The sequence below is a fragment of the Mus musculus genome, chromosome 12 (assembly GCF_000001635.26).
Source record: "Mus musculus strain C57BL/6J chromosome 12, GRCm38.p6 C57BL/6J".
Taxonomy (NCBI): Eukaryota; Metazoa; Chordata; class Mammalia; order Rodentia; family Muridae; genus Mus; species Mus musculus.
In genome coordinates, this window is record NC_000078.6 from 82433251 (window position 1) to 82460288 (window position 27038).

The following is a 27038-nucleotide window of genomic DNA, read 5'->3' on the forward strand; positions in this document are numbered from 1 at the left end:
TGAGTAAGATGTACTGCAAACATCTCGCTCTAAGGTCTTTAGCCTAGGAAAGGTGTTTGAATCAGCCTTTGGGATGACTGAGCCTCCGATGCTCTGTCAGTCACAGCCTTTCTGTAGACTGCTTCTTCTCTGGGCCTGTAGGACTTAGAACAAAGGGCTTCTCCATGGGCTATTCCTGTCGTTTGACTGCCATTGTATAAAGGTGGCTCTGGGGATCGCTCTGTTGGAGTCTGCTGCTAGTGCTAGCCAAACAGGGCAGTGTCCTATAGAAGAGTGAATTACTCCTCCCACTTTATTTTGAGTTCACATTGACTCTGATTATCTAACAAGCCCTGACCTCAGTGGATTCTGATGTAAATAGGAGTCAGACCCTTTGTCTCATCTGTCACAGTACCCTGAGCCAACCCTGCTGACTTCATTTCTACCCCCTCTCCCTAGGCGACATCAGAGTGATGGCAATGAGATAGCCCACACTAGGCTTCGAGCCTCAACCAGGGACCTGCAGGCATCCCCAAAGCCGACCTCCAAGTCTACCATTGAGGAAGATCTAAAGAAACTCATCGACCTTGAGAGCCCAACTCCCGAATCCCAGAAGAATTTCAAGGTAGAAGGCAGGCTGTGGGGTAATGGCAGAGAAAAGCTGGGCATGATGGGGTGTGTAGGACTGAGGGTGTTGGGGGACCCTTCTCCCTCCATGTTGAGTGCTCTTCTCTGCAGCCACAGCTCTTTGGTGCCCTGTTAGCCTGCCCTTCCCTGGCTCTCTCTTCTAGTGTGTCCTATTCTGAGTCCACACTGAAGTGGCATCACCTCCAGGACTCAGTAATGACACACCTGTGGCTCCCTTGTCAGCCAGAACATGTTGCATGTGGTCTCCCATCTGCCTTCTATCTGTAAGGTCCTTTTCTTACATTTCTCACATGTGTCAAATTTGCCTCTTGGTCTCTGTACCCCCCACTTTGCTGACCACAGGTAATAGCGCTTTCCATGTGTGAATCAAGGGAACTGCCTCCTGGCCAAGCTCATGGGTCTCTATACTCAATGCCTCTTTTCTCCCTCAGAATCCTGACTGTGGGCCCCTTCCCTAGAGTCAAGTCTTCCTCTCCATCCCCCCAAACGCTCGCTCAGCATTTGTGTGTGTTTGTCAGTGGCCAGCCTTCTCCTGGGCCATTCCAGGAAGATCATGGTGGTGAACTCTGGGGGGGCGGGGGGGAGGTTTCCCTTTAACTTCTGAGTTGAATGATGTTCAGGATGACTAGAAAGCTTGTTTCAGAACCAAGAAAGTGTTGGGAATGAAAGCTAGAAAGTCCTTCCCACACCCCAACCTCTACTGCGATCAGAGAGAGCCCTGCTCGAGAGTGGCCTTGCTTCTGCGTCCCTCAGGCTTCTCTGTGTGTGTGTGTGTGTCTGTCTGTGTGTGTGTGTGTGTGTGTGTGTCTGTGTGTCTGTGTGTGTGTGCGCGTGCGCATGCGCAGGAATTACATGTTCTGCTCCTTGGGGCCTCTGGAGATGGCTGAGAAGGAAATGGCTTATGAACATGATTTATGGCTGTGGATATGGCCGCCTCTGATTTCTGTCACTTCTGTTTCGGGAGCCAGCACTTAGCAGTTCTGAATCATCATCCAGGGAACAAACGGTTCCCTTGGCAACCTTGAGGAAGATGGTGCTTGAAACTTATCCATCAGAACCCAAAGTGACAAATTAAAACTTTGAAGTCCCAGTTTCAGTATAAAAATTATTTTAGATGTACTCTTTGAGGTTAGAAGATACTAAAACTTGCCCCGGAAGGGATCTTTCCTCTAAGTCTTACTTAAACTTTTTTGGCAGGGGATGGGGAGGGGTGAGCTCGGAGCTTCTGTTCCTTGGCTCTGCTCATGCAGTGGGAATAATTGAAGGCCAATGTCTGTCTTCCCTTACTCCAGGCCTTGGCGTCTGTGTCTGAAATGGGTTACTTTAGCATTGCTATTTGAATCAGGGTGAACTTTCTCTTGTTGTGACTACTGATAGGATACGATATGCAAAGATAGTGCTCCTGCAGGCTCTGAGCATTGCAGCAGAAGACTGGAGCAGCCATGGCAATGTGCTGTTTCCCCCTCCAGTCCATCTTTCTTGAGCTGCTTTTGTTTCAGATTAGTTCAGCTAAGTAGCCCTACTATATCTCCTGGTAGCCTGTAAATGATCATGGCTTCTAGGGAGGCTAGCAGTCCCTTGGGAAGCCTCCCAGGCCAGTCCTGGCTCAGGGCTTCAGGCCAGCAGCAAGCTTCAAGAAGAGACCTAGGAGAGCCATTTCTGGGCTAGAGACTTGGCGTCCACTCACATGCATGATGGGCTTCCTATCCTATGAGCTGTCTGTCCCCACTCTTCTGCCGTAGAGCTAGGTTAGCCAGTGCTTTGCTTTGAGAATGCTGATGGAGCTGCAGCACACGCCTCACTGGCAGAATGGATTGCCTTGTCTGCTGCAGGCAATGCTCTGCCCTCCTTCCCAGTCGGGTGGCCCAGAGCAGGGGACTCTGCACTGCTGATGTGTAGGAAAAGGTATTGTGAGTGCTGCTGACTCTGTCACTGGCAACTAAGGCAGTGGGAACTGGTCAGAATGGGGACTAACATCAGTCTGCAGGACAGCATGAAGTGAAGAGGCCTGCTCACTGCCGGCAGGACAAGAAGCCTCCTCTGCTGGGCTGTGATCAAATTGGAGGATCAGGGGTCTCCAAATGGCTCAATAGTTTGAAAGTTCAGAAGCCTCCCATGTATTTTCCAAGTAAAATCATCCATGATAGCTCACTGTGTAGAACTAAACTTCTGTGGTAGGAGAGGAAGGAAGGTCTCACCCTAACAGTGAGCTATGTGAGAAACCCTTTGGGCTCCTTGGGCCACACTCTGAGAACATGTTGCATCTGTGTGTGTGCTCTCTGAAATCCAGGTCTGACAACACCCAGCTGTGAACATCTTTCTCCAGGGCTGACAGCCCTGGGTAATTTACACAGCAGGCATTGGTGGGCTTGTTTACCCTAAAGCCTGAGGATTTGAGGTGAGGTGTGTGCTGACAGCTTTTGACAAGACTAGATGCTGCTGTGTCTCAAGGGACAGAGGGCACCAGGCAGGATCATCCTCAGCTGCCCTGCCTCCCCGTGGGTCAGGATTCCATACCAGCTACTAACGTGTGCTGTGCAGGGGACTGCTCATAGTTCCCAAACGCAAATAGGAGTGGGCTCGGTTTCTCCCCTGTAAAATCCGCAGGCTCACTGGGCATCTTAAAGCCAGCATGGCTAAAGTAGCATGGCGGGCATGTGTTTAATCCCAGCATGTGGGAGGCAGAAACAGATCAGCCTAGGCTGAAGAGAGCTCTGTCTCAACAAAGAAGAAAAGTCACCTCCATGGGCTGGCAGATGGTGAAAGGACTTGCCCTGCAAGCCTGAGGGTGGAGTTCAGTCCCATCTAACAGTGGAGGAGGAGAACCAAGGCCGCCAGAGTTGTCTTTTGACCTCTACACATTTGCCAGTGGTATATGTGGCCACACACATACATCACACAATAAATAACATTTTAAAAATGATAATTATCTTCAAAATTAATGAAGCTTGTCTACTTTGAGAGATAATATTGAGAGCCACCAGTATGTGTTCATGTTGCTGCTGATTAAGGCTTACGTTTCTGTGTATTAGTGCTGACTGCACGCTTGTCTGTGCGGCACATTGATGCCTAAGCCAGAAGATGGTGTCAGATACCTTGCAACTGGACTCACATATGGTTATGAGCAGCTGTGTGGGTGCTGAGAACTGAACTTTGGTCTTTTGCAAGAGTGCCAGTGCTTTTGACTGCTGAGCCGTCCCTCCAGTCTTAAGTGTCTGCATTTTGATGATCATTTCCAGGTTGCCCAGCAGTTACACTGCCTGTCATCCAGCAAGCTGCTGAGGCTCCCTGTCCCCGTTCCTTGGCTGTTCCCAGGAACCCCCTCTTCGTTTTCTAGCCTCCTGGCAGGTGCATTTTGTTGGTCAATGGCAGTGATCCAGGCAGGTGCTTTGCCCACATTTATGGCTGAGGAGTCTAGCCCTGGAATGTTATAAGATCCGGTCAAAGACACGACCTTCAAGTAAAGTATATATTTAAGACTAGGGGTACTGGTGCATACCTTTAATCAGACAAGTGATCTCTTGAATTCCAGATTAGCCAGCGTTACATAGTAAGATAGTGCCATCTCAAAAGCAAACAAAAAAATTATTTTATCTTGTTATTCATTACTACATAATATTGATAACCCATGGTTAAAACATGATAAATCAATCTCATCCAGATCGATTGTGAGTACAGCTTCTCTCCCCCTGGGATGTAGGACTGGACAGAGCTCCAAGACCGGCCGAGCTCATGTCACTGTTTCACCCACCCAGCCTTGGTCTCATTCTGTGACCTAAGCCCCTGACTCCAGCCTGTCTTGTTTTTCAGTTCCATGCACTGTCCTCCCCGCAGTCCCCGTTCCCCACTACCCCTACCTCCCGGCGGGCCCTGCACAGGACTCTGTCAGATGAGAGCATTTACAGCAGCCAGAGGGAGCATTTCTTCACCTCCAGGGCTTCGCTTCTAGACCAAGCCCTGCCCAACGATGTCCTCTTCAGCAGTACCTACCCATCTCTCCCCAAGTCACTTCCACTGAGGAGGCCATCTTACACGTTGGGAATGAAGTCATTGCATGGTAAGTGTCCTGCAGTTGCAGCTTGGCAATCTTGTGTAGGGCCCATGGCCCAGTATGACAACCAGCCATTTGTTTTCTTAGGGGGTAGTTGAAGGAATTTCTACCTCTCCTTCATCTTTCAGCCCTCCCTCCCTCCTGTAATAACAGACCACTGTTCACCTCAGCATTGCTTGTCATAGGTCACTAGACCTTACCCAAGACCTGCTGAATTGACTTTGAAAGAATGGCCCAGGGATTGGTGTTCTTGTCAGATGTCCTAGCTGCTGAAATAGCATTGGGCAAATGAAGCTAAGTGAGATTAGTAGTTTCCTAGAGATGTATACTCTGCTGCCTTCAGCTGCTGAAAGATCCCAGTACATGAGAAGATTGCCCTCACTGTCTGCCACGCTCATTCACTCACTACTCCAGCCAGCCAGCAGGAGATCCTCCAGGACGAGAATTAGGGATCCTGACACCTCTAGAACCTAGCCTTTGGTCATATGTGTTGTCTTACTTTGTGGCCTAACTAGATCCCTATTTTATAACGGCCATGTTCTGGAACTTTAGACTTAAATGTTTTTCTTTCCTCTGCCTGCCCAAATCCACTCCAGGTCTCACCGTGCTGAATCCAATAGACACAGCAGCACATCTCATGCCTGACCCTTTGCTGTGCGCACCATTATAACCAGATTTCTCTCTGACTTTTCCCTTCTGAGAAATCTGCTGAAGCAATGGTGTAAATCAGACCCTTGTTTCTTTCCCCTTTGCTTGAGCTGTGTCTTCTAAACCTCAAGGAAGGCTGCACTTTCCTGAGCCCTCACTCACATGCATGAGAGTTCTCCCACATCTCCATCCTGCCATCCTGCCATGGGACATCAGGCTCCCTCACTACTCAGGGGTCAAGCCATCTTCCTCTGTTCCTTCCTCCACCCACCTACGGCTAACATGTGAAGTACTGCTCCCTGCTGCCACCACACTGGCGCAGCGGGTCCCAACCTTCCTAGAACTGCAGCCCTTCAATACAGTTCCTTATGCTTTGCTGACCCCAATCATAAAATTCTTTTCATTGCTGCTTCATAACTGTAATTTTGCTACTGCCATAGTCATGCTGTAAGTATATTTGGTGATAGAAGTTTGCCGGAGGAGTCACAACGCACACATTGAGAATCATTGCTGTAGGACAAGCCCTCTATGGAGGTCTCATACACTCTCACCTTTCACCCTCCATGCTGGGGCCAGTGCTCCCTTTACTCCTGTGATTCTGCCTTTCTTCTTTCCCTGCACTTTCCTTCAACCTTCACAGGCAATAAAAAGTACTGTCCCCGTCCCTGTGTGTGCACGCATGATCACGTGTCTGAGTGGGTCTAGCCCCTAGAGGGTTATCCACTTAGGGTCATTGACCCACTGAAGCAGACCCACAAAGAGCCATGAAGAAGGGAGGGGCACACGCCCCTGCTGTGCCCCTTCCTATCATCTGCTAGAAGCCAGGCAACCCCTGGAGATGCCTGTTCCATACTCAGCAGTCTTGGTTGCTGTCTACACTGGAATGTATGTGGGAGACAGATGTGGTCGTTTTGTTCCCTTCCCTAGATGGAGCCTGGGCATCAGGGATGGAAGGGCAGAAAGGTTCTAAGTGGCACACAGAATTACCTGTTGTGCCTCCATCCTTTTGGTGGGCTCAGTTAGACACAGCTGAGCCATGGATGTCTTGCAGAGTTTGCTGGTGTCCGTGGACTCAGTGCCTTTGCTCGGGTTAAGTTCATTAACAGCACAGCTGCGCTTCAGCACAGCTAAATACACCCTGGATTACCAGGCTGGCATCATAGGCATAACTCTCATCCTTTGTAAGTAAGTATCTCTGGAGCCACGTCACTTTGTAGTGAGTTCTGCTTAGCTCCCTGTTTGCAGGGGTTTAGTGCTACAGCACATTTGAGGGGTGCCCACGTGGAGTTACATACTACGCCATATCCATCCTGGCTGCCACCACTCAAAGACCTCCCTGCTTCCCACTTGTCTGCCTCCACCCTCAGCAGCAGCAGAATGTCCTCTTGTGGCCCAGGTGGCCCTTGGTACTCAAAGCAAAGATTTTTTTTTTTCATTGTCAGCTGTTGAGGGTTTAATGTTTGCAGTGAATAACCTTTGCCATAGAAAAAAATGGTTGATGGATTTGATTGCTACGATGTTGCTAATCAGGATATCATTCAGGTGCTAACCTAGGGCCCCCAGGGTGGAGAATAATGCCATGGCCCACTGAAAGTCCCTTCCAAGGCTGGCTCCTATGAGGGACTTAGCACTCTCCCTGTGATCTGGTCTACTATTCATACTCCTTGACTACATCCAGCCATGGACAGTAGACCATCCATCCCTGGGATATGGAGCACGGGTCAGGGATGTACTTATCCTTCACCTTCCGAAGCACAAAGCCCACAGAAGTTGGGAGCAGATCTTGGCTCATGGCCCAGATAGAAAGAAGTCCTGTTGCTCCTCTGATAGTTATCAGTATTTCTTGGCTATAACCACAGTTCAGTTTGCCATCAGACTAGGCCTCTTCTCCCCCGATGACTCTTGACACTGTGAGGGGAAGCTGACCACTAAAGCTACCCTGCCTTGCCCCCATGTCCCACTGAGAATAGGCCACTCATCCACAGCAGACCTACATATGGCCTCAATAAGTTTCTTATGACTCACATTCTTGGGGGAGAGTTGGTGGGAAGTATTTTTGAGATGCAAAGAAACTGGAGGAAGCCAGGTTAGCTTCAGAAAGGCCACTACTGGCCTGCTGGAGTAGACCTTGATTCCATCTGCACATGGCTTACACTTGTACTCTGGTAACAGGAGATAAATAAGTTCTTCGGTGCGTCTGCTGTGGTCACACATGTTATCCTGTTGTCTCCTTTGTAGGAGAGTTCTCTGCCTCGGACAGCTCCCTCACCGACATCCAGGAGACCCGAAGGCAGCCTATCCCTGACCCTGGCCTGATGCCCCTGCCTGATGCAGCTTCAGATTTGGACTGGTCCAACCTAGTAGATGCCGCCAAAGCCTATGAGGGTGAGTGAGGTTGCTAACGACCCACATAAGCCATCAGAATCCTGAAGGCCAAGCCACGGGGTGCCAGGGTTTATGATAAGGTCTGACCAGCTTGCCACCCTGGGCACACTGACAGTAAATGTGCTTCACGGGTACATCTGGACCCCAGAGCCAAAGCTCATGGCTCTGAGCTATAGTCGGGTCAGATGCTGGGCTGGGAGCATTTTATTCATTCAGATGGACCCTGATGCTTCTTTTCTACAAAACTCATGAGACTCCTGTGGCTTGTAAATGTCGCAGTCCCTATGATACTCTGGCCTATAGAAACCAGGGACTAAACAGAAGGCAATGTGTGTTGACATTGGCTATCTACTATCTGTTCTTTAGGAAAGAGTGACTTTGGTACAAGATTATACTTTCAAATTTTTTGATGCTAAGAAGTTCTTTATAATGTCATGGCAGCAGAGTTATTGCTCTTACGTAGACGAATTGAAAGTGACTTTATCTGGTTTCAGTTTAGACCATGGGTTTACTAGGCCACAGAATTCAGAAAGAGCAACCATGGATAGTGATGGCTGTCTTTGTTTGCCTTCCTTCCTTCTTTAGTTCATGGAAACTCCCTGATTCTAACCTATAACTGTGAGCTTTTCCAGCTGGTCTCTTTACTCCCCAAAATAATGACTCTGAGACTGAATTATTTTATGAATACATGCCTAGAGGCCAAAGGCTTTGGGTCGTTCCCATTAGCTCGTAACTGATTTATCCCATTTGTTCTGTTCCCAGTCCAGGAATAGAATAGTCCACATGGCTAGTTACCGCCCCCTCAGAGTCATGTGACCATCTTCCTCAGTTTGGGGTGAATCTTGCCTCCACATGACTCCATCCCAGAATCTTCTCTCTGTGCTGGAACTTCCCTATTTCCTGTGAAGTTAATAAGTCAACAGCATGTTACTGACAGGTGATGCTGCCATACACTGCACAAGAAATTCTCTCTATATTTTCTCTTTTCAGCCCAATAAAGCACTCTTTCTCTTACAATAATAAATGTTATATACTAATAACAATTATGAGAACTATCAGGTAAGATTTACATTCACAGTGTCCAGTCCATATGCTTTCGGCAACCTTGGAGAAAGTATTCTATCACTCTTGTTTTTGTAGGTTCAGAGTTATAGACCTAAATCAGTTTCTATCATAATTTGTACTACTAACCTAAAACATCTTCTTAGACTTGAGAACATCTTCTTAAACCCTGTACAACCTAAGCTTAAGCCGGGCGTGGTGGCGCATGCCTTTAATCCCAGCACTTGGGAGGGGCAGAAGCAGATGGGTTTCTGAGTTTGAGGCCAGCCTGGTTTACAAAGTGAGTTCCAGGACAGCCAGGGCTACACAGAGAAACCTGTCTCAAAGAAAAACAAAACAAAACAACCTAAGCTTAATTTTGAGACTATTACTATCTAGTCCTCATCCCCACCACAGACTTGAGAATCTGTGTATACATAGCTGAGTATGCAGGAAGTGCAGGCAAGCAGCTTACAAAACTATGGACATGACAGAAAAAGTTGCTGCCTCTACAGGCCCCCAGAATCACTCTGCAATGTTGAGCGTCCATCGTCAGCCTCTGGCACAGACTATCTTAACATACTTTCTTGGAAGTGGGAAATATGAAAGACTTGCCTACCGTGTCCTTGAAAAGCGAGGCAGTGGACTTCCTTGTGTCTTGTTTGTTCAGTTTGGACAACATACTGTATGCTGCTGAAGCAAGGACAGTGTCTTGGCCAGTGGTACAATTGAAGCAAACTCTGTAAGAGCTTCATTGATGTCAGCATCTTTGAAGTAAAATGAGGATACTGCCAGGAGCAGACCTGTCTCATTGTCAAAAACAACAACAACAAATATTAATAAAGCATCTTTCAATGCCATGTCCTATAGATCTTTGACATTTTTGAAAACCATTTATCTATCTATAGTATATCTGAATGGCAAATGTTGCTTTTTTTTCTAGCTATTTACTATCTGTTCAACCTTGAAAACATATTTCTATACTTAACATGACCATGAATTTAATTGTCTATTAACTTGCATTTCTAAATTATCCTAAACAGTTTGTAACAGCAGCTTTTTTTTTTGGGGGGGGGTTGGTTTTTCGAGACAGGGTTATTCTGTATAGCCCTAGCTGTCCTGGAACTCATTCTATAGACCAGGCTGGCCTCTAACTCAGAGATCCGCCTGCCTCTGCCTCCCAACTGCTGAGATTAAAGGCGTAGAACTTAACATTGCATTTTTTAGGATTACACAGGTACAATACATTGAAAATAATTGATACATAGTATGTTGTAACCAAATATAACCTTAAGTTTATATTAATATGCAAAAATCTATACAGTGTAAGATTCTTAGGCTAGTAGATTACATTAGCGTCAATAATCTACCCTTTATTCCTGCTATTTCCTGTATTCCTAACCCACCTCTTTTATTGTTTTCATCCCTTCTCCCTCTAATACTAGATAGCAGAGAAAAGATAAAGGAGAGAAAAAGAAAGAGAGAAAGAAATCCCTGAATCTAACCTTCCTCTTTTGTTTCCTCTTAGTCCAAGACCATTACGATTTGTAAGCACCCCCTTAAACGACAATAAACATCCATCATCCATTCAAAGATCAAAACCATCCACTCCACCTCTTGGAAATGGGAAATTCACTCTCTTAAAAATTGCTTCCTGCTGGTTTGGGGAATTAATTTCTTTTGGGGGGCCCCTAAAATTGGGGGTGTTGGTCAGTCTTAAGAAAGCAAGCTGTAGCCCTTGCTGTCCAGTCTTTGTATGCTGAGAACGTTCAGGCTTAAGGAAGTCCTGACTGGAACATTTTCTGACTGGACAATCTAACTAGGCACTGCAGACTCGTCCCTGATGCAGGTCTTGAGGAACCAGCATTGACGCAGTCTGAGGTGAGAGCATCTGGACTATTTGTCTTACCTTCTTTGGTGTCTGGTCCTTCTGCTCTGCAAACATAGAAACCTTTAAAGGTAGTAAACATTTCTGCATTAGGTAAGGGATGTACAGTGTGCATAATTCAGTTAAAGATGATTCTCTGCTCTCTGAGCTGGTAAGGTCTTTCTGCCTTTTTTATGTTAGTTTAGATTGTATAACCAAACTGTAATATAAATAAATATAAATTTCTATCTATGCCATTTGAAAAGATGGCATGGTAAGTCTTGAAGAGTTTGTAGCCAACAAGATTTGTTGGCTATGCATTGGTGAAGTTTTAGCTGCAGGCATTTTCATGTCTCCAACAGTCTTAGAGCTATGCCCGTGTAGAGGGTTTAGCATATATTTTACTTGGTTTATTTCTTTTCCTGTCTGCAGCCAAGATCTTCAGTGAGTCTCCCCCTGTCAAATCTGATTTTTATTAATTATGCAAGAACCCACAGTTTTTCTTCTATTGACGCAAGAGCATATTCTTTTCCCTAACGTAACATATTTCCTGCCTTCCATTTTGAGATGAGGACATACTTACACTGCTCTAATTTATTAGTCTTTTCTACAGTCCAGTGCTTTCCAGCCGCCGTGCTATCCGTCTCATTGGCACTATGTCCCCTTCTGGTCTATGAGCATTTCCCTTAAAGTATGGTTTGATCGCTCCATAATTGTTTGACCTGTGGAATGGGAAGATTATGTGTAACATTTTTTATGTCATAATATCTAAAGACTTGTTGTATTATAATGGATACACATGTCAAAGCATCATCAGCTTCAATCTATAAAGCATTTCCCAGATAGTCATCACCTCTAATAAATGTACCATCTCAGAATCCGCCTTTCTAGAACTTAAGGCAAAAGTCTTAACTGAAATCCTGACTACGAATCAACTTTATGATGCATTAGCATATGTACATACTTTAATTCTCCAACTCTACACATAATCTGTTGCATGGCACTGCTCTAAGGTAGCATCAGTAAGCAGAATGTGGATTCTCAACTCAGAACACTGCATCTCTATGTGCACTGCATCTCTGTGTGCACTGCATCTCTGTGTGCACTGCATCTCTGTGTGCACTGCATCTCTATGTGCACTGCATCTCTGTGCACTGTATCTCTATGTGCACTGCATCTCTATGGGCTGCCGTTCTCGTTCCTCGGGCCCCTGTGGATGTTCGTACCTGGAACTCCTTTTCTGCTGTCACTGTGGGTTCCAGACTGGATGCTTTTGATGATTCTTTCTTTATTCTGATGTAACGAATCCTTTAACCTCTTCTGTGACCTGGAGCCTAACCCTCATCTTTCAGTCTTCTCCTTATCTAAGTCTGTCTTATTCTGATCTTTCTAAGGAGGATAAGACAACCATAACCATTACTGATTTGCATGCTGATAATCAGAACAAAACTATATAGGGTCTAAGTTTTTTTTTTAATAAATTGAGTCTTTTTTTTCTTTTAAAGATTTATTTATTATACAATATTCTGCATGCATGTATGCCTGCACCCCAGAAGAGGGCACCAGATCTAATTATAGATGGTTGTGAGCCACCATGTGGTTGCTGGGAATTGAACTCAGGACCTCTAGAAGAGCTGCCAGTGCTCTTAACTCTGAGCCATCTCTCCAGCCCAGGTCCAAATTTTTTTAAACAAATGAGTTAAAATTTTTTAACATAGGAAATATTAACTTATTTTTTTAACAGGAAATATTTTCTTTTAATATGTAACTTTCTCCTTAAGGGTTTCTCAGTTTCCTCCCACATCTGTTGACTTTTCAGCTTTTCCTGCTGTTTCCACGTGTCTATAGCCGGTATCCACCATGTCTCTCTGCTGTTCAGCTAGCACCTTGTGATGGCTGTTGGCTCTTGGCTCTGCTTATTCTAAGGCCTGCCACATGGCTAGCTACTGCTCCTTCAGTTTCATGTGACCAACCGCCTTCCTCAGAGTTCAGGGCAAAACCTCCTCATGCTGACTCCATCCCAGAATCCTCTCTTCCTATTTCCCTTTAAGTTAATAGGCCAACAGCATTTTATTGATGCTTCCAGATATTACACCAGAGAGTTTCTCTGTACTAACCTGGCTATCAGTTTGCTGCCTGTCTCCATACAATTTTAAGTTGGGGTATGTCTAAACAGTTGGTATGGACATAGTGCTAAAGCCTGCCAGCGTGGCCAGGCATCTTGGGGAAAGCATCCTTTAAGAAGTTTCAAGAGGCTTATTAATTTTAGCTTTTCAGGACACTTCTATCTTTATCCCTTGGTCTAGAATTAGACTCAAGGCCTCTTTCTGGAGGCACCATCATTAGAGCACTGCTTGATAGGCAGGGAAGTGGGCTAGAAATGGATCCATAGCAACTGTCTTTTTAAGGGGCTCTTAGCCATCCCTTAAACTGAAAGAGCATAGACTCTCCCTGGGACAGGTAGAGACTATAGATTCCAAACATATCTGTGTGTTGGTTAAACTTCACCACCCCTGTAGACCACTGGTTGAGTTTACAGATGTGTCTTAGTTAGGATTTCCATTCCTGTTAAGAGACCCCATGACCAAGGCAACTGTTACAAAGGAACAACATTAATTGGGGCTGGCTTACAGGTTCAGAGGTTCAGTCCATTATCATCATGGTAGGAAGCATGGCAGCATCCAGACAGGCATGGTGCTGGAGAAGCTGAGAGTCCTACGTCTTCATCTGAAGGTAGTCAGGAAGAGACTGTCTTACAGGCAGCTAGGAGGAGGGTCTCTTTTGCACTGGGTAGGCCCTGAGGTAGGAGGAGCTCTCCAAAGCCCACCCCCGCAGTGACACACTTCCTCCTAACAGTGATGCTCCCCGTGGGCCAACCATTCACATGACCACGGGACAGGGCTCTGGAGTTGCATCCTGTGCTTCACACTTCTCACTTCTCTTTCAGTCCAGAGAGCCTCATTTTTTGCTGCTAGTGATGAAAACCATCGCCCCCTGAGCGCGGCCTCCAACAGTGACCAGCTGGAGGAGCAGGCCCTGGTCCAGATGAAGTCCTACAGCAGGTTGGTCACCCGGTGCTGAGGTCATGAATGTACACCATGTGTCTCCTCAGTAGTGCCAGACGTGATGAAGAGGAGATGGAAGGCCATTGATGAGCTGGAAGCTCAACAGCCATGCCAGACACTTGATTTTAGATAGAATACCTTACAACTAACTACTGGAAATACAATTAAACTGGTCTTGATGGCTTAAGGATACAATTATGAATACTCTTTATTATTTAATGTCATAAGTCACCTTTGCTTTTCTTACTTTACCTGTGTAGTAAAGTAAGAAAAAGCCTTGGTCACAAATACTCAGACTGGAGTTAGCCTTCCAGTCTGGTTTTCGGCTTTTCTCAGTTGCCACTGTGGCTGTGTTGTGACTGTACTCATGTGTGCTCGGCTTCCAGCATTCTGTCTCGGCTTGCCTGTGTCAGAAAACAGGATGCAAGGCTGGCTGAGAGTGTTTGTAAGATGGAGCAAACAGTAATAACCGAAGCTCAGAGAGCCTCTCAATGATGACCCTCGACTGAGACTTACACTGCGCAGGGGCTGAGGTTCCTGCTTCCCCTGCGTTCCTGTGGTTGAGGTGTGGGCTGAACATGAAGTGTTCCTTAGCATGCCAGCAGCCAGCTGTGGAGCACACCATGACACTTGTGCGCAGATAGTCAACTGGAAACTCCTGCCCTAAGTCCTGAGGATGGTTAGGAACCAAGGTATCTAAGCCAAGTGTGGTAGTGCATGCCTGTAGTTCCACCCTCTGGAGACTGAGGCAGCAGGGTCAGGAGTTAAAGACCAGCCAGGCTACATTTTGAGACCCTGTCTCAATAAAATGGGTGCATTTCACACCTACATTTATATTCAGATACCTATAAGATGTTGTGGCTGGCAGGTAATAACAGGGATGGTGAGCCTGGCTACCAGCGTGCTGCTGCTTAGGACTTCTGAACAAGTCTGAAAGGCTGTGAGCTTAGCTCCTTGTTAATTGTAACAGAGCTGTCGCAGATCCTCTTGCCACTGGGACAACTAGGTTAAGCTGAGTGGCTGTCCACTCAAAACTTTGTGGAGAATCCAGAGCATGCTGCACTGGCACGTGCTCTGAACTGAGACGTGAGAGTCAGACCCTTCCAGGGAGAGAGCAGGATTGTGGATCCTAGGGTGAGGGCAAGATGGGCCAGGCAGACCTTTCTACACTGCCGGTGCACTGGGTTCATTCTAAAGGACCTGTGGGGTTGAGGTAAGCACCCAAGGGTTCCTTTCCTTGGGGGCCAGCACCCTGCAGGGCTTTGTGAGAGGCAAGTCCTTCCACACACACAGCTTCTGTTCTGTTCAGCATGTTTGTCATTTGACCTAGCCCTGATCTGACCTTAGGTGCCACACTGTGGGTTGCCGCTGACTACTTCCTCTTCATGATCAGCTCACTGCTGACTGGGGGGTGTTTTGCCTGAGGCACTCGACAGTCAGTGTCACTCACTAGTGGCCCTGTGTTCAGCAAACTGCATTTTGATTTGAAGTCTCTTGCAACACAAAATTAGGAGATCAGTAACACTTCGTTATGAGTCGGGAATTCCACCTTGAACTTTGACTTTTGAAGAATCCTTTTTACTCCATGCTCTGCAAAGAGTCCTCTGTGCTTTCCCTACCGAAGACTTAGCTTTCTACTCCGTGAGTCTTCAGGTCACATGGCGTAACTAGAACTTCCCCAGGAAGCTGTTGGCAGGTCACAGCCATAAGGGGATGGGGGAAACCTGACAGGTCCTCAGCCTTGGGTTCTGGGGATGGCAACACCCAGCTCTGTGATCCTCAAAGACCACTACACACACTTGGTGTTCTGCTAGCAAGGCATGCTTAGCATTTTAACAGAGCTGCTTCCCCGTCCTAATGGAAGTTGAGACGGTAAGCTTAGGCTTTGAAACATGGAGTCTCCTCAACATTTAAACATTAAGACTAGCTGAGGTATGAGCATTGTATGTTGCTGCAATGGCCTGCTTAGATCCTGTATTAGTTATATACACATGCAACGCAACACACACACACACACTGGTAGTTCTCCTATGGAAACCCTAGAAGAGACCTTGAGACCCCGAGCACCGAGCACCGCGTGACTGTGTGACTGCTAACATGCCTCCTGTGCTACCAAAGGTCATTTTCACACATTACTGCTAACTCTTTTGTCCTCTTTAACAGAGGAAGCTGCTGATTGGCCATCACTCAAACCCCTCTTGCCTCTTGTTAAGATCATTTTCTCTTTTTAAAGTAAACATGCACATTGAGTTGTCATGCTGAATAATTTGACATTGAAAAACATTTTATTAAAAAAAAAAGCGGGGGGGGGGGTGGCAAAACCGGCAGCCACGGAGGCACCCGCCAGCATGGCCTTCTGTCTTCCTTCCCAGCAGTAAGGACCCCTCTCCCACTCTGGCTTCTAAGGTGGACCAGCTGGAAGGTATGCTGAAAATGCTTCGAGAAGATTTGAAGAAGGTAAATGCTCTCAGTGAGTGATGATTGCCCGGCTGTGGGAGCAGGGCCCTTAACTGGACGAGCGATGTGCCTGGGTTTTTACATGCAGTTTCGCTGCGCATGTGTTTAGGGCAGCAATAGATGTTGGTGCCATGACCACACATGATGTGAAAGACCTTCCTTGTCTTACGTACAGAAAATGTAATCCCTTTGTGGGAAACCTTAAACTTCAGTCAGGCCTTTCTGGGCTCTGGCCTGGCTTTTGACCCCTCCTGTTGCCATGTAGTTCTTGTTATCTTTGGAAGCCAGGAGAGTTGAAATTTGTGATTCTTGATTGGCTTTGACTTACTTAATCAAGGCAGCTTTCTGGGAGCCCCCTGGGCTTGGATCTGATGTGTGTGGGCATTTAGTAGACTGGGGAGAGGGGAGGGACCTCCAAAAGGGAATCAGAACTGCTTCTCCTGAGAGCTGGGTGGGTTGCCCAGATACGTGCACACCCCTAGGTCATGTGTGCCTGGCTTCTCCTTCAGGAAAAAGAAGACAAGGCCCAGCTGCAGGCGGAAGTTGAGCACCTGCGGGAGGACAACCTGAGGCTGCAGGAGGAGTCCCAGAACGCCTCGGACAAGCTGAAGAAGTTCACAGAGTGGGTCTTCAACACCATAGACATGAGCTAGGGCCAGCCGAGGGGAAACGAGAAAGGGACAGGCTGCCCTATGTGGGCCCCTAAAGCACCCATTCACGCCTTGGAAAGTATTCTCAGAGTCCCCAGCGTCCCAGCCTGTTCATATCGGACAGTGCACAGCACAATTGCAGATCAACAATCATTATCTGCCTTTTTTAGAAAAGAAAAACAAAAAATTAAATAAAAATTTTAAAAAGTAAAATAAAAATTTAACTGCTCAAATGTGAATGTCTTTATTTTTTGCACAATATCTTTCTCTGTTATGTATTTACAAAGAAGCTGGGCCCAGACCCAAGTGCCCCTGGCCCTCAGTCTCTGCTTCCATCAGCTGACCTGGTTCAGGTACCCCAAGCTCCCTGTCCCCTGACAGATGTCTGTGTTCCTAGGAAGGAAGTTTTTCTTTTTTAACTGTTTGGGGGTGGGGAGGGGCCTTTCCTTGCCTCAGTCCCTAAAATGCCTGTGAGAGGGACTTTAAGGGAAGGCCCCACCCCTAAGTGGTCTGGGTGGGGCTTCTGCCCTCTGCATCCTGTCTGCTGGGGACCAGCAGGGCCACACCACTCACCCTTCAGATCTTGCATCTTGTCCCTTCTTTCTCCAGAAGAACTGTCCCCAGTACCTTCCTAATACTTTGTTTGGCTTAAGTGAACCCTACTAAATCAGAAATCAACCTATTCCACCTTCCTGGCTCCTAACATTAATTGGCATCTGAATTTTCTCAAATGAAAACCTTACCTGTTTGCATTGTAAACACATTTTGGTCAAAAGTCTCTCTCTCTATATATATATATATAGTTTCTGTTTGAGATTTTTAAAGATGTAGCAAACTTTTTAAAGCTTGTTCAAAATGACTAATAAATCTTTCTCACCAAAGCAAGACTTCAACCAGTGTTTGTAATTAGGAAAAGCTAACAGCAGCAAATGTTAAACCGCGAGTTTAATCCCTGCCTGTTTGGAGCAATGCCTAAAACAAAATGGGCTTTTGGAACCTGCATGTCGCAGTGTGGAGTTTATGCACAGCATTTTCTGCATCCTTTTGATGCCATCCAAAGGACTCTGCTGCAGAAATTACCCCTGCACTGTTCCTCCTGTCCAGTGATGCAGGCTGTTCTGGGCCCCTAACCCTTGCTGCTGTACAGACATGGGGCTGGCCAGTGTTAACTGGCGTTGTGCTAAAAGTTCCCTGCTGTAAACTAGAAAACCACTTGCCCTGGTTTCTATCCCTAAAGCAATATGTATCCCCCTTCCTCCTCCCTCTTCCTCCTCTCTCTCCCTCTCTGTCTCCCTCTGTCTTTCTCTTCTCTCTTCTCCTCTCTCTCTCTCTCTCTCTCCTCTCTCTCTCTCTCTCACACACACACACACCTCTTTATGCTGTAGTTTCACAAATGATTGTGAGTTCCCCCACCACCAGGTTTTTTCTTTCCCCTGTTAACATTTCTACCGTGAAGTAGGAGGATTTGGGAATGCTTTGTAAAGATGATAGTCGACTCTCTAATGTCCATGAAGGAGGTTGTACATTGCCTGATGTCTTTCTGTAAATGAGAAATATTGCTAACATCCGAGCATTCTGAAGTCTTGCTTATCTTCCCGAGTTTCCTTTCATTTGGTTTTCCTGTTTCTTTGGGGACTTGGGGCAAGCTATTTATTAGAGTTTTGCAACCGAGTTCTTGTTTGAAGTCTCTGAAGACTACTTGTAAAATTCAAACAATAAAATTCATTTTAAATGCTCTTTTAAAATGGATTGGTTATTGCTCGGGTTTTTTCACTTGAGACACCACCCAGGAACTCCCTGGTCCTTGCTTCCTGATCTTCTCATCAAGCTCCATTAACTCTAGAGAGGGTGCTGGAGGGCCGGTCCTTTTCAGAAGGTAATGGGCATCTTCGCTCCTGTTCACAGGTCTGCAGAGAATCCCCACCCTCGCCCTTTCCGGGTGTGATTAGTTCCAGAGCATTGTATGGTCAGTTTGCTTCTTCACTGTCCATGTGTGTGCTTCCCATCTCAGCCTTGCCATTCCCTGAGACCAGCATAGTTTGGGTTTGGTTTTTGGTTTGCTTTGTGTTTAGAAAAGCATTCCAAACTATCAAACAATCCTGTGCTCAGGGAATGTGAATGCCTGTTAATATTAGACTGTACAAAATATAATTAGAAAAGTTAGGCCACTGGAGAAATCAGTGCATCCTAAAGTCAAAAACACAGCACTGGATTAAAACACAGCTGGACTAAAAACAGCACATTGCCGTTCCTCTCCAGTGATGCAGCTAATTTGAGAAATGACACACTTTATTTTAGTTGATTCAACAATTCCAACAAACTCTAGAATTGTAAATCTAGGATAATAAGAGTGGATACCACAAGACACTCTTGACTGATCTATTCAGGAATAGCTTGGGGTGTGGGGGGGCTTAGGGATATAGCCCAGCTGGTACAACATTTGCCCAAGTCCTGTGCTTAGTCCTCAGTACTGCCCAGTGTAGTGATTAGCACATTCAGGAGGTGGAGGCAGAAGGGTCAGAAGTTCAAGGTCAGCCTGGGAGATAAAAGACTGACATAAACGGTACAAACAATAAAATCAGCTTGGCTTTGTGCCTTGGTATTAAAGGTCTTGGCATCAGGAGGGGCCATTGGGCTTCCTTGATGAAAAAACTCTAGATAGGCCAACTTGGCTGGGCTCCTAAACTGTTGTAGATGATGAGCCAAAGGGATTTCTCCATAGATGAGGATGAAAACTGCTCAAGAACAGGTGGTTGGCTGGTGGCGCATTCAGCATTTGAGGCTCAGGTAGGAGGGTTGGAGGTTTATGGGCAGTGTGCACTCAACAAGGAGACCCTACTCAAAAGCCAAGTAGTCCAAGAACCTAAGAAGCCGGCCTATCCAATAAGCACTTTGATTCCTGCTAAATGTAGGAGAGTGTGGTTTTGGAAGAAAGTTCTTCTGTCTTCTCAGGGTGAAGAAACGAGTTTTTGGTGCAAGATTTTGGTAAGAAACACAACCAGGGCTGGAGAGATGACTCAGCAGTTAAGAACACTGACTGCACTTCCAAAGGTCCTGAGTTCAATTCCCAGCAACCACATGGTGGCTCACAACCATCTATAATGAGATCTGATGCCCTCTTCTGGCCTGTAGGCATACATGCAGACAGAACACTATACGTAATAAATCTTTAAAAAAAGAAAAGAGAGGGGGCTGGTGAGATGGCTTAGTGGGTAAGAGCACCCGACTGCTCTTCCGAAGGTCGGAAGTTCAAATCCCAGCAACCACATGGTGGCTCACAACCACCCGTAATGAGATCTGATGCCCTCTTCTGGTATGTCTGAAGCTACAGTGTACTTACAAGTAATAAATAAATAAATAAATAAATAAATAAATAAATAAATCTTTAAAAAAAAAAAAAAAGAAAAGAGAGAGAGAGAGAGAAAGGAAGGGAGGAAGGAAGGAAGGAAGGAAGACAACCAGTAAATACTTGGGTACAGTTAGCCAGAAGCTATGTAGTTAGAAATCAATAGTGCCACAGAAATGTTGGGATATTTGCCCATAAACTCATTCCTCTACTACTGACCTATTCAATAGGAGTCGTCATTCTTTGATGAGAAAGGCATTTGACTTAGTCGAAGGCCTTAGGTAAGATGCCCAACTGCTAAAATGGAACAGCCACATGTATAAAGCTGGCCACTGCCAGCACAAATGACCTGGGCCACTCTGCTTGGTGTGCTATGTGCTTTGTTCCTCTGGGTTTGAGGACAGTAGGACCTCACTTGGGGCTTGCCTCCTCATTCCCTGGGCAGCTGGTTAAAGTCATTTGGCAGATCCCTGGGAGCTATGATTTAACAGGTATTACATAGAGACCTAACACTAAAATGTCCAGTGAGTTCCCAGGTGGTTTGGGATGTCGTTAGAAGCATCTGTATTGGAAGAAGCAGACACTAGGTACAGAGACACTTGACTACGGGTTTTAAGTCCCTCTTTCCCCCTTTTCGCTATTATTTGGAGCTTTCTTTACCTAGAATTTTCTACCACTCCACTATTCAAAATCCCCATGCTCTGTGGATAAGGCTTGAATTCCTTTACCGTTTAATTACATGAGGCCAGTTGCCAGGTTAGCAAGGGCTGACCCTGATGACTTTATGGGGGTGACAATTCAGATGACAGTACTGCCTAGAAAAGTGGGACCCAGGGTAGCAGTTGAGCTCCTGAGCCAGGCCCTCAGCAGCTGGCCCCAGAGAGGTATAGACACTGGGTGAGAGGCTTCCAGGCTGGGAGTATTGAATTCCTGGAGGCCAATTCTGAAATCAGCTTGCTGTAATCGCCGGACGATCCAAGAGCACAGTTTTCCAGGGAGTTTTACAGCTGCCCTCAGACCTGGCCTACATCTAGAAACCTTTGCCCAAATATTCCCTCTGTACAATAAGCCCATTTCCTCTGCCTCTGGCCAGAGAGGAGAAGCGGGGAAGACACTGTTTATCCTCTGTATCCTCTACACAAAGTTTGGCTCAGAGATGCTAAGCTAAGGCACTGGCTGTCTTTACTGAGATGATTATCATCCCTACAACACTGGTCCTTTGTGGCCCTTCCCTCTGCACTGTTCTTCCTGGACTCCGCCCTTCCGGATCCACATCCTTTCATTTCAGACACTGCCCGTCTTGCCTTTGTGTATGTGAGTCAGCACAGAGCCAAACGAACCTCTCACCTTCCCCTTCTCCCATTACCCCTTTATCACCCTAGCTTCCAATCCTATGAACAGGCACCTCTCCGGGTTTCCTTCCATTACTCTCAGTGAACCTGTATCATTGTGTCTCTTCGGCACCTCAGCCAGCCCTCACAGCCCTGCCTCTAACCATTCACAGCTCATCTTTCCCTTCAGTGTGGTCTTCTCATGACCCATCTTCAACCCAGGTGACCCCCAGCAACTCTGAGCATCTGTAGATAAGCGTACCCACACATCCTACTGGTGACTCTGCTTTCAGTGGGCGCATCTTTCCATGCAGCTGAGACCTTGTTAGCATACCGAGGGTCTCTATTTCCCAATTCAACATCCAAGAAGGGAACCCCACAGTGACAAGAGGAATACAATCAGACTTCCTTTACAAACATAAGTGGCTCAGGAGGAATGTGCTGTAAGGACTCTCAGCTCATCACACACATCCAAGGAACCTATGTGTCAAGAATAAATCTGAGCCGGGCGTGGTGGGTGGTGGTGCACGCTTTTGATCCCAGTACTCGGGAGGCAGAGGCAGGAGGATCTCTGAGTTCGAGGCCAGCCTGGTCTACAAAGTGAGTTCCAGGACAGCCAGGGCTATTCCGAGAAACCCTGTCTTGAAAAAAAAAAAAAAAAAAAAAAAGAATAAATCTGATTCCATGTACCCTGGATCACACTAACAAACCCAAGGAAGTTATTTCCTGTCCCAAGCCATCACATGAAACACAGGTATACACACGCTGACCTTCCCAGGCCTAAGTTCCTGGGAGTGTAAGACTCAGAGAAAATATGGTTAAGGAAGTTTCATGGCAACTTAAATAGCAAACTAGATTCTCCCAGTAGTTGCTGGGAGGTGGTCCTTCAGTCTTTTGCCTCCCTGAAAAGGTAGGATGGATTTGTAACTGACCTGGTAATTTTTCTAAAGCGCTTATGAGTATTCTAAGAAAGAAGCTTAACCGCTGCAATCTTAGACCATAAATATGCTTACCCAACTCTTTGTTGGTGCAAAGATAAACCCATTGTAGGCACATTTCAAAGTAACGAGGCTATGCCTATGTAGCATGGGCTGTAAATGAGACAGCAGGTGCTGCAGGAGCCAGGCTAGGTGGACAGGTAGTGAGGGTGGACTGTTGGGGTCGGGGGAGGGTGTGGGCATAGGCCCCTTGCTCACTGCAAGTTAATGATTTCAGTGTGAAAGACAATCCAGCCCTGACCTTTGTCACCCTGGAGGCAAATATCAGTGACTTAAAGGCACAGCAACTAGATTTCTGTTTCCAAGGTCGATGGATTTAGGGTGGTCTCTGAGCTTGGGGGTCAAGGGTTAGCCTTGAAGCCAGTTGACAGAGATACCATTTCCTCTCTTATCTTTACTGGACCCTGACTCTCCTAACCCTTAGAATCATGAGTCGGAATTAGGACTGGAAAAGATCGGTCACTCAGTTCTGCCCTGTCTGATTTCGTTACCTCTTTACTGACCTGTTCCATGTCCGGCCACCTGTGGGATATGTCCAGTGACAGAAGCTCACCACTGCCTGAGGCTGCGCGTTATACCTGCTGATTGTGTGTGTGTGTGTGTGTGTGTGTGTGTGTGTGTGTGTGTGTGTGTGTGTGTGTACACTCACATATGTACAAATGTGTGTTGGTGTGTACACATATCTATGTGCATGGAGGTGATGGTCAGGATATTAACCTTGGGTGTCATTCCTTAGGTACTAACCACTGCTTATTTACTGATTGATTGATTGATTGATTGATGATTGATGCTGGTCTCTTACTGCTCTAGAGCTGTGTCACAAAACAGGCTGTGAGCCTCCCCATCCCCCACTAGGATCCACCTGTCTCCCCCTCCCTAGGCCTTATAAGCTCAGGCCACAACTCTGAGCTTTGTCACGTGGACTCTGGGGACTGAATTCAACTGAGCCATTTTCTCAGCCCCTATTTATTTTCTTAAGTCCTTTTGATTTTGAGAAAACTCCCTTCCCTTTAATTTTTAACAAGCCCATTACTTCACACTGTATCCACACAGCCAACTTTATCTCCCCAGGTGACAATCATTGAAACCTTGGAAAACAACAGTTCTTCTAAATGTTTAGTCACCAGAACAAAACATCTCAATCTCCCCAACTATTGCTACAACGACATGATTTCTGAGTTCGCCATCATAAAATATTATCCTATAAAATATGTATTAAGGGTAGAACCACTTACATATATTATCCCAATGAGTCCTCACAGCAGCCCTGTGACAGGATGAGGACTACGAATGTCCCCATTTATAGAAGCTGAGGCCTTGAGAGGTCAAATCACTTCCAGCAAACTAGCTAATGATGTGGAGCATATTGAAAGCACCACTGCGAAACCACATTCTCCCTTGCACAGCCTGGTCGTGCGGAACCTAAATGGACAGTATCAATGCCATTGGACGGTCATGGCGGGTAGTGGAGAGACAGAAATGCTGATGGAGACCGTCCCTAAATACTAGAGGATTGGGGGTTAGTGACATCTTGTGGGAGATGCTGTCTCAGACAGATGATGTCCCCCACTTGCATTTTATTACAGAGAAAGACCTTCCTGTCCAATTTCAGGACAGCTCTAGAGGTCACAGAGGCTGGGGCTCCTGTTAGAAACGAGCGGGTGGTGGTTGGCTTTGGGAAGGCTCTGCTGCACAGCCACCATTCATGAGCTCTATGAGGAGCCGGGGAGGGACTCGCCCTAATGGAGGCTGGGTGGTTTTAGAGACAACATGATGGGGCCTTAGAGGGGAGGAGAGGCTTCCCCTGTAAACACTAGGGGGAAGCTTTGGTAAGAGGGACAGCTTGAAGGACAGAGCTGTCATGGACAATGTGATTGGGGGAGGGGGAGGGCTAGAGGAGAGTGTTCAGAAAGACCACCCAAATGAAGACAAATATCTGACTTTTGGATCATAAATCACGCTATACCACGCGATTTAGTTCAACAAAGCATAGCCTAGTGTGTGTTGAGTGAGCATAAAACTGTTGCGTACAGCAGCGTGCTTACACCACAAGGGGTGTCAGTCAAGTGTTATGGGGCTCAAGAAACCTCTCTGATTGGCCATCAGATTGTGAGGGCAGGGCCTCCCCTAAGCAATCATTTGCTTGGTGCCTGGTAATTCTCAGCCCTGCCTAAGCTATGCCCAGTGGTTCTTTTTCTAAATCAAGAAGCTTTGCTTGATGGAAGCTGATCAAAATCTTTGTTTCAAAACTAACTATAAATAATGTGCACGATATCCCATCCTTAGAATAAGCCACAACAACGTTAATTTTATTCTTGGAATTAATTAGCTCCCATCATCTATGTAACTGCAACATCCTGCTATGGGCACTGCACCATCAGTGAACAGGTGGGGACCACGATTTCAACGTTCTCAGCAATTTTAAATACAAAGAAGAGGGTTTCTAGTGTATACTTCTCAGCCCATCTGTCAGAACACCATGCCCAAGGTCCTGGCCGTCTGCTTGCTAAAGCAACAGACGATCGGCCGACAGAGAGAAACATAAAAAGCCCAGTTCTTGAGTGTAAACCCTAGCATGAGCCCAGATGCTTCCAACCTGCCTGCCAACATGCCACAAAAGGGTCCCATGGGGTCCTCTTCCTCCAGCCTATGGTCCAGATACCTAGGACCATGCGATCTACTTCATAATTAATCACTTAAAACAAAATAAAAATAAAAAAACAAAACAAGCAAACAAACAAAAAAACAACCTCCATTTTATTGACTGTTTTGTGGGTCACGGATTTGGGCGTGGCTCAGCTGGGTGACTATTATACTCCGTGTGGGCTCACCTAGGGCCTTTCTGTAATTGGCATGCAACCAGGCTGGTTTGGAGAGTTCAGGATGACACCCACACCATTTCCTGAGGCTTTGGTGGGAGCAGAAGAAGTCTGGGGTCAGCTGCCCTACCCCTACCCCCACCCCAGCCCCACCCCCACCCCCGCAACTGCATAATCTTGAAGTTCCTCCATGGGCTCTTCTAGCTGGGTGGTTGGCTGGGTTTTTAGCACCATACTCAAGGCTCCCACATGTTGGGTGGAAAATGCTAGTGCTCCTGACAAGTGCTTTCCTTGACTGTTTTCCTACACCCTGTCAAAGGGGAAACAAAAGCCATCTCTTAGAACAAACCTGTCATTCTCCCTAGGTCAGCTCCATTCTCTTGCTGGCACTAAATCTTCCATCAGGGTCAGAGCCATAAGCATCACAGGCCAACACTTATCTCCATGGAGACCCTTACTCCCATCCCTATGCTGTCACAGGGGCAAGGCCTATAGTGAGACATTGTCCCCAAACAACAAGAAGTGTGTAGGTGTGTGTGGGTGTGTGTGGGGGTGTTAACATACACAAATGAAATAACTGGTCATACAAACCAGTGTTCCCACACGGCTCCCACTCTCCCCACTGGATGGGGCTTGTGCTCTAGTTGTTCACACTCTGGATTCCTTAGGTTTCTCTCCTGGCATCAAGGGGCAAGGCCTTTTCGAATTTCGGGACTGGACAGTGGAGCCTGTTTCTAGCTCTTGTCATGGAGGTCAGTAGTCTACAGCTCATCCAGTGGTGAGCACCCTCTCCTGACTTCTCACCAGCCTGGTCTCCATGTTGTAGTTTACCTCCAGAAGAGACCGACAGAGCATAAGGCCATTGACATTCAGCCCAAGTCTCCTTTGCCACTAAGGCCAGGATGCTCAATGGCTGCCTATGGTAGCAAACTCCAGGAAGATCTGATGTGTCATGCTTACATTTGCCTTGCTCATCCAAGGCCAGGGACTGGAAGGCAGCTCTTAACATCTTCCCCTCAGCTGTAAAACTGCAAAGTCTGCTAGAATTTGGAGGACCCTGGTGTGCTGCATCAGTCTGGAAGGCTGATTAATCTTAGGTCAACTTGACACAAGCTAGAGTCATCTATCTGAAAAGAGGGAGCCACTGTTGAGAAAATGCCTCCGGGATGATCTGCGGTAAGGCATTTTCTTAATTAGTGATCAATGGGTGAGGATCCAGTCCACTGTGAGTGGTACAGTCCCTGGGCTGGTGGACCTGAGTTCTATAAGAAAGTAGGCTAAGTAGGTCACACGAAGCAAGCTTGCTCTAAGTAAGCTAAGTCACGGCCTCTGCATTGGCTCCTGTCTCCAAGTGCCCGCCCTGTTTTGAGTTTCTGCCCCTACGTCCTTTGGTGATGAACAGTGACATGGAACTGTAAGCCCTTTCCTCACCAACTCTCTTTTTGGTCATGGTGTTTTGTCACAGCAATGGAAAGTATAAGACAGCAGGTGTCTAGTGTTGCGACGAAACAGCATGGCGAAAAACAAATTGGGAAAGAAGGGGTTTTTTGGCTCACACTTCCAGATCATGGTCCATCATTGGAGAAGGTCAAGACCCGAAGTCAGGCAGAGCTGGAATCTGAAGGCAGGAGCTGATGCAGAGACCGTGGACAAGTGCTGTTTGTTGGCTTGCTCACTCTGATTTCTTACAGAACCAAGGACTACCAGCCGGGGAATAGTACCACCCACCGTGTACTGGACCCCCTCCCCCCAT

The 27038-nt window shown here is 46.6% G+C and overlaps 1 protein-coding gene and 1 long non-coding RNA gene across 23 annotated transcripts in view; one reads left to right on the forward strand and one right to left on the reverse strand.

Annotated features, from left to right (window-relative positions):
* Sipa1l1 (signal-induced proliferation-associated 1 like 1) overlaps nucleotides 1-18536 on the forward strand; it is a 282410-nt gene extending 263874 nt beyond the window's left edge. For 17 of the 22 annotated variants that reach the window (XM_011244060.3, XM_011244068.3, XM_011244061.3 and 14 more), the window contains 6 exons: nucleotides 439-604; nucleotides 4438-4684; nucleotides 7565-7711; nucleotides 13567-13681; nucleotides 16057-16141; nucleotides 16651-18536. In XM_011244060.3, the coding sequence (XP_011242362.1) occupies nucleotides 439-604; nucleotides 4438-4684; nucleotides 7565-7711; nucleotides 13567-13681; nucleotides 16057-16141; nucleotides 16651-16794 (904 nt within the window). In that variant the 3' untranslated portion in view covers nucleotides 16795-18536. Of the gene's footprint in view, nucleotides 1-438; nucleotides 605-4437; nucleotides 4685-7564; nucleotides 7712-13566; nucleotides 13682-16056; nucleotides 16155-16650 lie in introns of all 22 variants that reach the window. The other 5 variants (XM_011244067.3, XM_011244069.3, XM_017315025.2 and 2 more) reach the window with 2 other exon arrangements.
* Nucleotides 9373-13196, reverse strand: Gm51987. The gene is made up of 3 exons (XR_003950209.1): nucleotides 11203-13196; nucleotides 10662-10703; nucleotides 9373-9555 (listed from the first exon to the last, which is right to left on the reverse strand). It is a non-coding gene; the product is annotated as a predicted gene, 51987 (long non-coding RNA).
* Nucleotides 18537-27038: the final 8502 nt, after the last annotated feature.